This window comes from Vombatus ursinus, unplaced genomic scaffold (genome assembly GCF_900497805.2).
Source record: "Vombatus ursinus unplaced genomic scaffold, bare-nosed wombat genome assembly UNPS02014818.1, whole genome shotgun sequence".
NCBI classification, from domain to species: domain Eukaryota; kingdom Metazoa; phylum Chordata; class Mammalia; order Diprotodontia; family Vombatidae; genus Vombatus; species Vombatus ursinus.
The window spans coordinates 8,210,596-8,220,853 of record NW_020954596.1 but is presented as its reverse complement, the minus strand read 5'-3'; the positions used below and the strand labels follow the sequence as shown (position 1 = coordinate 8,220,853).

Here is a 10,258-nt window from a genome sequence, read left to right as displayed (position 1 = left end):
ATCTCTTTTGCCCTCTGGAATATTATATTCCAAGCCCTCCTGTCCCTTAATGTAGAAGCAGAAAGGTAACTAGATTGAAAATTTCATGATGAAGAAATGAGTATTGAGATTGGCAATGTGTTTTATATACAAACAGATAAGGTTTATGTGCCTTAAACATGGTAGCACTTTAAGAAGTATTAAAGTTATGAGGTTTTAAAGGGATATATGAAGATAGCTTAGTATTTCTCCAAAACTTAAAACCATGACATTGTTAATATGCAATCTGTGTTTTCCATATTACCAACAACTTTAGGATTCATTGTAATATGTTCAACTAGTTATTACCTTCTCTCTGTGCTTCAGTTGACCCTACATATTTATTATAAAGACTTATTTGGTGATGGAACATTGTCCCCTCCCTCCCCATAGATAGATCTTGCTTTAGAGATTGAATATTCCCAAAGAAATTGCAATAGGGGGAATTTAGGCCCAGAAATTCTTTGGGCCTAATAATTTAGGCCCATAAAAAGTTCACATATAGTATCTTCTAGTGAATTAAGTGGATAACATGGTTAGATAGGTTTTTAACTATTTATACTGATCTTAAAGTGACTCTTTTTATTTTTATTTTTTTGACTCTTTTTATTGTTAAAGGGGTTTATTGCATCAACATGGAATCAGACTGGAACTGTGAGTGGCAGACTTTCAGCCAGGAAACCTGTAAGTTAGTTTTTAAAAAATAAATATCATTATTCTTCTCTCAGACATTGGGAGCTTTGTCTAGAAATGCATTTGTTCATTTCCAATAGAGTGTCCTCAATCAAGAAAAATAAAACCTAAATACGCAGGTAATGTTATTCTTTATTGTACCTTTATGTCTAGAAAGGTACAAGTAGCAAGAGTTCTTTGGTGTATGGGCTAGTCTCATTCCTCACTACTCTTCAGTTTATGGTATAGTCAGTTTTATATATATACTGGAGTAATGGAAGGAAGTCCACCTTGGCTATACTGTAGCATGTGAGAAGGATGGTAATGTATAATAAAGCTGGAAAGGTAGGTTGGGACCAGGTTGTAAGGGGTTTTAAAAAACAAACCAGAAAAGCTTATATTTGATCCTAGAAGCAGTAGGGAACTGTTAGAATTTATTAACATTAATTATAATTAGTTAATTAAGAGATAATTATTTTTATTGCTTTCACAAATTGCTTTTCACAAATTTTATTGCTTTCACAATTTTTTGTTTTTAACATTCTTTTTTTCTATTTTGAGTTCCAAATACTCTGCCTCTCTTCCACACCCTCCTCATCCACATAGAAGGAAAGCAATATAATATTAATTACGCATGCGAAATCATACAAAACATATTTTCATACTAGACATGTGGCAAATAAAACAAGAAAAATTTAAAAAGTGAGAAAATTATACTTCAGTTTGCACTCAGAGTATATCACTTCTCTCTGTGGAGGAGCATAGCATTTTTCATCATGAGTCCTTTGAAATTGTCTTGGATCACTGTATTGATCAGAGTGGCTAAGTCTTTCACAGTTGACTATCATTACAATGTTACTATTACAGTGGACAGTGATCTCCTGGTTCTACTTACTCCACTTTGTCTCAGTTCATATAGGTCTTCCCATGTTTTCTGAAGCCATCCTACTTGTCATTTCTTACAGCACAATAGTCCTGCATCACAATCATATAACACAACTTTTTTGTCCATTCCGCAATTGATGGGTATACCCTCAATTTCCAATTCTTTGCCACCACAGAAAGAGCTGCTATAAATATTTTTGTTCATATAGCCACTGCTGTGCTTCCCCTAATGATTATCAATTGATATCAATTAGTCAAACAGACTTAACTATCTTTCAGAAAGGAGTATATCCTAATGTGGTAAATGAAGAACAGTTGGTATAAAACATTTACTGAAAAGTCTGTGATTCAGTCTCCCACAAGTATGTACAGAATCCAGGGGAAAGAGAGCTAAAACTTAGAGCGTATGTGTCAACTATAGCAACTCATAGCCCCTGGAAATCTTTTTGCTGGAGTCCTCAAAGTGTTCATGTTAGGTATGGTATAGTTTACTTCTATAGTTCTTATAGAATCTATCAATCCTTTTCTGTATGACTACTTTGTCCTTGGTTCAAAGTGGAGACACTAATGCCATCATAACTGTTCTGGAGACACTGATAGAACCCTAATGAGAAATTAAAATCTTTCAGACCTTTTCACAGGAATTGAGGTAAAGAGACTTCTTTCAAAGAGATTCCCTTTTTGGGGCTTGCCTGGAACTACTTTTTTCCGTCTGTTCTGGGCAGCTACTGGAATGCTTGAGTTCCAAACTAGCTCTTTTTTATTTAGGCACCACAAGATAGAACTTTTCTCATTAACAGTTCTTGTTGCATCTAGTTGGAAAGCTTTTGATTGATTGAGTCAGTGGTAATGACTAGGCCTTATTCACATTTAGTTTATACCTCTGATTGATTGATTAATAATACAGAAGAAAGGTCTAGTCCTCCTGTGCATGTTTAAGTAGGGGTATAGATTGGCCTCCTTAAATAGCCTTTCAATATCATTAACTTTATAGCAATAATATAGGGATAAGATTAAGGAATAACAGTAGCCCAGAGGTCTGTACTGTTAACTGCTGTATATAGGCAGTCTCAGAATTAGACAGTCTGATACACTTGTTAGGGCTGTTGGCAATAGCTGTTACCTTTCTACTATTCCACTTCAAAGGCATACCTACGTGATTATGGCAACTACCAAGTGTTCAGAGGTCATTGTATGAAAGAAGTGATTTGAATTGTATAAGGTTAGTCCAGAAAGTCTTTCTGGGAGGAAGAAATTTTAAAGCTAGATTTTGAAGGAACACAGGGACATGGAGCAGTGAAGAGGATAGAGGAGAACATTCTGAGGGAAGGGAATGATAACTGAAAGCAGAATTAGGAATTAGGAAGCCACAGATAGAAAGATAGGTAAGCCACAGATAGAAAGTAGATTTGTTTCAAAAAGTCATAGAAAAATAGAATCTTAGGGTTAGAAGAAACTTTGAAGATGATCTAGTCTTACACCTCATCTAGTGTATAAGTATCCCCTGTTAGCAATAGTTTCAAAAATGGAGGCCACGGAGTGATCTCAGTGAGTCAAGGTGAGTGCACTCCAAGTGGTCTGTGATCATCCAGCTGGAAAGTAGGAAAATGATTTGTTTCCTACCCACAGTTATATCCAGTTATGAGGATTATATTGGATTGGATTATATACAACACAATGATATCACCCTCTTCAGTGCTACCCTATTCTGCCGCCTCTCACCATAAGCCTCCTATGTGGCTGCGTCAGTGTGGGCCCCTCGAGATGGTTATAACCTAATCCTACCCAGTCACCTGTGGCAACTGTGAAGGCACAATTCTCCATCCCTTACATGCCTACCGTCCATCCCCTACTGTCCCCTACCCCCATGCAATTTTATCTTTCAGTGGAAAAGAATGAGTAGCACAGGATGAGCAGATATGAATAGGTTGTGATTGTCTTATTTTCCCCCAAATATATATCTTTTAAACTTTCTTATTTCTGTCAAGGACACCATCCTTCTAACTACACAGGTTTGGAACCTTGGCATTATCTTTGATTCTCCACTTTCTATCTTCTATCCATTTAGTGGCCAGTTATTTCTACCTGTACATCAAGTTTGCATTTGTCCCCTTCTTCCTGCTTACATAGCCCCACCCCAGTTTAAATGCTTGTCATCTTTCATCAGAATAATTCCAGTGATCTCTTAATAGGTCTCTTTGCCTCAAATCTTTCCTTTCTCCACCTTATCCTCCTCACAGCTTTCTAAGTGTTTTTCCCAAAGTTCAGGTCTAATCATGATGGTTTCCAAACCAGTAAGCTCTAATGGCTCTCTATTGACTTTAACATTAAATAATTTTTCATCTTTATCTCATACTTTTTCAATTTCTGTTTTTGTATAAGTCTTATAATGTACATAATTATTAGTATATTAGTGCATTGTGTTTTTTGTTAAGAAGTAAATATAATATATTGAGAGTTCATGGTAAAAAAAATTTACTTATAGAGTGTATGATTAAAATTTTTGAGGCAGACCACTGATTTATAGCACCCCTGATAGTCATTTAACTACACTCTTTTTGGGGGGGGGCAGGCAGTGGGGATAAGTGACTTGCCCAGGGTCACACAGCTAGTAAGTTTTATGTGTCTGAGGCCGGATTTGAACTCAGATCCTCCCGAATCCAGGGCTGGTGCTCTATCCACTGTGCTGTCTAGCTGCCCCGATTTAACTACAGTCTTGAAGAGGCATTAGATTTGTTTTGTCCAGGCAAAACTGGAGCTCATAGATGAAAGATACAGGGAGACAATTTTGGTTTTTAGCATGAGAAAGAATGTTCTGACAACTGGAGAAGTCCAAACCATAGAATGGGCCCACCTTATGAGGTAGCAAATACATTATTGCTGAAAGTGTTCAGGGAGAGGAAGGATGATCACCTGTAGTGCAGGATATTGAAGAAGGAATTTATACACTGAGCAGGGGAGATGTAGGTGACACCGACGGTCCTTTCTCATTCTCATTGTCTTTTGTTCTAAGCCATTGATGTGCCATAATTTTGGATTGGAACTTTTATTAGCTATTTTATATAGTTGAATTTATTTTAGGAACTCCCATGATTGTGTAAGGTTGAAGGTTGTAGTGACAATGGGGTGGTCAGATTTCATTTGTTATATCAAGTGTCATATTTGATGGACCCTTTTCTTCTTTAATTTTTACCTAAAGCTTTTCTTTGGTTTATCTATTTGTACATAAAAAATTAAATTAAATATGACCAAAGTACATTATTTCATAATGTGATAATGAGAGCCTTTCATTAAATCCTCTTATTACTTCTGACTCAATTCTGGCAGTGCTTAAGAATTGAGTGTGCCAGAAACAGAAATAACAAATTGGAACTTGGCAAACATATTTATCTTTTCATTACTGAGAATGTTACATTTGATAATTTCATTTTGAAATTCATCTAACCCAAGCCAAATAACACATAGCTAACAGATTTATATAGTTTCTTCTAAATGATTAAACAAGCTTTCATTTTTGGAGAGGGTGTGGACAATTTGGGACGTTTTTAAACAAATTTTCAAAATTATCACTGTTTTACATGACAGCAGTAAGTATATCTGCAAAGTTGATAAATATGTAGAATGCCTTACAAAAGATTGCACTATATATAATTTTACCCCTGAACTATGACGTTTATTTAATTGAACTACAGCATTAAAAAGTTATGTCTTGGGCCACATGATGGTGCTATATACTGGCCATATAACAAAATGTAGGCTTGAGTTACATATTTTAGTTTATAAGGGTGTACAAAAAACTGATAGCTTCATATCTTTTAAAATCAGGTTTGAGCTGCCTCTTAACACTCTAGAGGCTAATTTTCACTTCAGAGAGGCTGTTATAGTACCAATTAGCTCTAATGAAACCTAGTGCCACTCTGTTCTGTATATTATGTGCTTCATAATTACACTTAATAAAAGGAAAATGTAGAAAATGGTGTTTATTTTTAATAGAACTCTTTGAATTTTTGCCTTCCCCCATATATAACTTTTCAGGTAAATTTGTTCCCTTTTGGTTCATCGTTTTATTATATATTCTGTCCCTTTAATGTAATAATTGTTTCTACAACTCTTATCATTCCTTATTCGGCCTTTAGTGGAGTCATTATAGATTATAACTTAAGAATTGTGAAAATAAACCTGATTTATTTTTATTTATCTGACTACACAGATATGTATATCTTTAGAAACATGCCATAATATGGCAAAAGATATTTGTCCACTTACGCTTTCCTGTTTATATGATCAGGTCAAACTCTTTGAGTGGTTAGAGATCTTTTCCAGAGGCTCTCCAGTGTTCCAGGGCTTCATGCAATCAGCATGATATTATCCATAAACAAAAACATCTGGAAGATTTCACTGGGAATCCCTCTTCAGCTTGGATTCTGTGCTGAGTCTCCTCCATGACAAAAGCATACACCTTTGGTGAGAATCCATCTCCCTGTTTTATGCTTGACCAGATATCTATGATAAGAGGATTACTGAACAAGGTTATCTTTTTTTGTTCCATACGTCAAGGAATGTTGAATGATTTTTATGTATGAAGGAGTAACACCTTTAGGAAGAGAGCCTTTAAGGTGGAATTTTGTTCTACTACCTCCAATGCTTTTGCATAATAAAAAGTTACAGTAGAATCTCATATTCTATATCTTTCAGTCATTTATGTGATGGTAAAAATAAGGTCTGTTGTGGAATATTGCTTATAAAAGTTTATCTCTTTCCTGCTACCTCTGGAAAGATGCTTTTGATGTATGTGGGGATGTTTCTCATAAAATTTTGTATAGATGGGAAAGTAGAAATATAGGTTGATAGTTGCTGATATTCTCTCAGTCACTTTTTTCCAATATTGATAAGGTTTGAGGTTTTTCTCTCACAACTTTGATATCTTTCCCTGCTTTAGACGTCTTCAGAATGCGCTTATAATTACGTCTCCTTCTGTATTGGACTTGGTCCAATCTTATTGCTTTAACCATCTATGTTTTCTTTTCTACCTATTCTGTAAGCACATCCGAGACTGCTGTTAGAGTCCAATTTTGGTCTTAATGATAAAAACAGTTTCTGATAAAAAAAAATTTCCAGACCTTTTCTATTTTCTTCTTTTTTTCATCTTCCTTGTATTTTTATCTTTATTTTACAATTTTATTATTTATTTTTAACTCTTTTTTTAAGGTAATTGGGGTTAAGTGACTTGCCTAGGATCACACAGTGATTAAATTCTTTTCTTTTTAAATTTTAAGTCCCCCAAATTCTCTCCTTCTCTCTTATACCCTTCCCCACCCATAGAGAAAGCAAGCAATGTGATATCAGTTATGCATGTGGAATCATACAAAACATATTTACATATTTATTAGCCATATTGCAAAAAAAGCCAAAAAAAGTGAGAAAATTATACTTCATTTTTCACTTAGAGTTAATCAGTTCTCTTTCCAGAGGTGAATAGCATTTTTCCATCATGAGTCCTTTGGAATTGTCTTGGATCACTGTATTGATCAGAGTAGCAAAATCTTTCACAGCTGATTGTCATTGCAACATTGCTGTTACTGTATATAGTGATCTCCTTATTCTTTTCACTTCACTTTGCCTTAGTTCATATAGATCTTGCCATGTTTTTGTGAAACCACCGCACCTCATCATTTCTTATAGCACAATAATACTCTATCACAATAATATGCCACGGCTTTCTCAACTGTTCCCTGAAAGATGGGCTTCCCCTCAATTTCTAGTTCTTTGTCACCACAAAAAAGCTGCTATAAATATTTTTAATAGCATTTTATTTTCCCCCCAATTATATGTAAAGACAATTTTTAGCATTCATTTTTACAAGTTTTTGAGTTCCAAATTTAAATGATAAGCAATTTGATGTAGGTTATATATGCGCAATCATATAAAACATATTTCCATATTAATTACCATTGTGAAAGAAGAAACAGATTAAAAGGAAAAAAAAATACCAAAAAAAAGTAAGTGAAAAAAACATGTTTTGGTCTGCATTCAGAGTCCATCAGTTCTTTATCTGGATGTGGGTAGTATTTTTTTCCATCATGAGTCCTTTGGAATTTTCTTGGACCACTGTGTTACTGAGAAGAGCTAAGTCATTCATAGTTGATCATCACACAGTGTTGCTGTTACTGTGTACAATGTTTTCCTGGTCCTGCTTATTTCACTTTGCTTCAGTTTATACAAGTCTTTCCAGGTTTTTCTGTAATCTTCCACCTCATCATTTCTTATTGCATAGTAGTACTCCATTACATTCATATACCACAACTTATTGATCCATTCTCCATAAGCATCCCCTCAATTTCCAATATCTTGCCACCATGAAAAGGGCTGCTATAAATATTTTTGCACATGTAGGTAGGTCCCTTTCCCTTTTGTATGATCTCTCTGAGATACTGACTTAGTCATCGTATTGTTGGGGCAAAGCGTATGCACAGTTTTCCAGTCCTTTGAGCATAGTTCCAAATTGCTCTTCAGAATGTTTGGATCAGTACACAACTCCACCAGCAATGCCGTCAGTGTCCCAATTTTACCACATCTTCTCCAACATTTATCATTTCCTTTTTTTTTGTCATATTAGCCAATCTGATAGGTGTGAGGTGGTACCTCAGAATTGTTTTAATCTGCATTTCTTCAATCAACAGTGATTTAGAGACTTCTTCATATGACTATAGATAGTTTTGATTTCTTCTTCTGCAAACTGCTTGTTTATATCCTTTGACCATTTATCAACTGAGTAATAGTTTGTATTCTTATAAATTTGACTCAATTCTCTATATATTTGAGAAATGAGGTCTTTATCAGAGACACTTGCTGTAAAGATTGTTTCCCAGCTTTCTGCTTTCCTTCTAATCTCAGATTTATACAATCAAAATTATCTATTTTACATTTCATAATGCTCTCTGTTGTTCATGAATTCATCTGTTTTCCATAGATCTGATAGGTAGACTATTCATTGCTCTTCTCATTTGTTTATGTTATCACCCTTTATGTCTAAATCATGTACCCATTTTGACCTTATCTTGACATATAGTATGAGATGTTGGTTTATATCTAATTCGTGCCCTATTGTTTTCCAATTTTCCTAGCAGTTTTTATCAAATAGAGAGTTCTTATTCCAAAAGTTGTAGTCTTTTGTTTTATTAAACAATGGATTACTATAGTCATTTACCACTGTGTCTTGTGTACCTAATCTATTCCACTCTCTTTCTTAGCCAGTACCAGTTAGTTTTGATGATTACTACTTTATAACATGGTTTGAGATCTGATATTGCTAGGGCACCTTCCTTTGTATTTTTTCATTAATTCCCTTGATATTCTTGACATTTTGTTCTTCTAGATGAATTTTGCTGTTATTTTTTCTAACTCTATCAAATAATTTTTTGGTAGTTTGATTGGTGTGGCATTGAAGAAGTGAATTACTATAGGCAGAATTGTCATTTTTATTATATTGGCTCAGCCTATCCGTGAGCAATTTATATTTTTCCACTTGTTTAGATCTGGTTTTATTTGTGTGAAAAGTGTTTTGTAATTGTGTTCATATAGTTCCTGGGATTGTCTGGGCAGGGAGACTCCCAAGTATTTTTTATTGTTTACAGTTCTTTTAAAGGGTCTTTCTCTTTCTGTCTCTTGCTGCTGGGCTTTGTTCGTCATATAAAGAAATGATGATCGTTTCTGTGGATTTACCTTATATCCTGCAACTTTGCTAAAGTTGTTATTATTTTAAGTAGTTTTTTAATTGATTCTGTAGGATTTTCTAAGTATACCATGATCCCAGCTGCAAAGAGTGATAGTTTTGTTTCTTCGTTGTCTATTCTAATTCCTTTGATTTCTTTTTCTTCTCTTATCACTTTGGCTAACATTTCTAGTACAATATTGAATAATAGTGGTGATAATGGGCATCCTTACTTCATCTCTGGTCTTATTGGGAACACTTCCAGCTTATCCCCATTACAGAAAATGCTTGCTCATGGTTTTAGATAGATACTGCTTATCATTTTAAGGAATGCTCCCATTATCCCTATGCTGTCTAGTGTTTTTAATCAGAATGGATGTTATGCTTTGTCAAAATCTTTTTCAGCATCTATTGAGATAATCATATGATTTCTGTTGGTTTTGTTATTGATATAGTAAATTATATTGATAGTTTTCCTAATATTGAACCAATCCTGCATTCCTAGTATAAATCCCACCTGGTTATAGTATATGATCCTAATGATATAGTGCTGTAATCAGTTTGCTGTATTTTATTCAAATTTTTTGCATTAATAATCATTTAGGGAAATTGATCTATAGTTTTCTTTCTCTGTTTTAGCTTTTTCTGCTTTAGGTATCAGCACTGTATTTGTGTCATAAAAGGGATTTGGTAAGACTCCTTCTTTGCTTATTTTTCCAAATAGTTTATATAGATTTGGAATTAATTGTTCTTTAAATGTTTGGTAGAATTCATTTGTGAACCCATCTGGCCCAGGGGATTTTTTCTTAGGGAGTTCATTAATGGCTTGTTCAATTTCTTTTTCTAAGATGGAGTTATTTAGGCATTTTATTTCCTTATCTGTTAATCTGAGTAATTTATATTTTTGTAAGTATTCATTGATTTCAGTCAGATTGTCAGATTTATTGGCATATAATTGGGCAAAATATTTCC

The 10,258-nt window shown here is 34.3% G+C and overlaps 1 protein-coding gene across 1 annotated transcript in view; it reads left to right on the top strand.

Moving 5' to 3' along the window:
• The window catches only part of POLN (DNA polymerase nu), a 312,741-nt gene that overhangs the window by 83,579 nt on the left and 218,904 nt on the right, over nt 1-10,258 (top strand). The window contains exon 13 of the mRNA XM_027836282.1: nt 637-702. Coding sequence (XP_027692083.1) covers nt 637-702 — 66 coding nt within the window. The remainder of the gene's footprint in view (nt 1-636; nt 703-10,258) is intronic.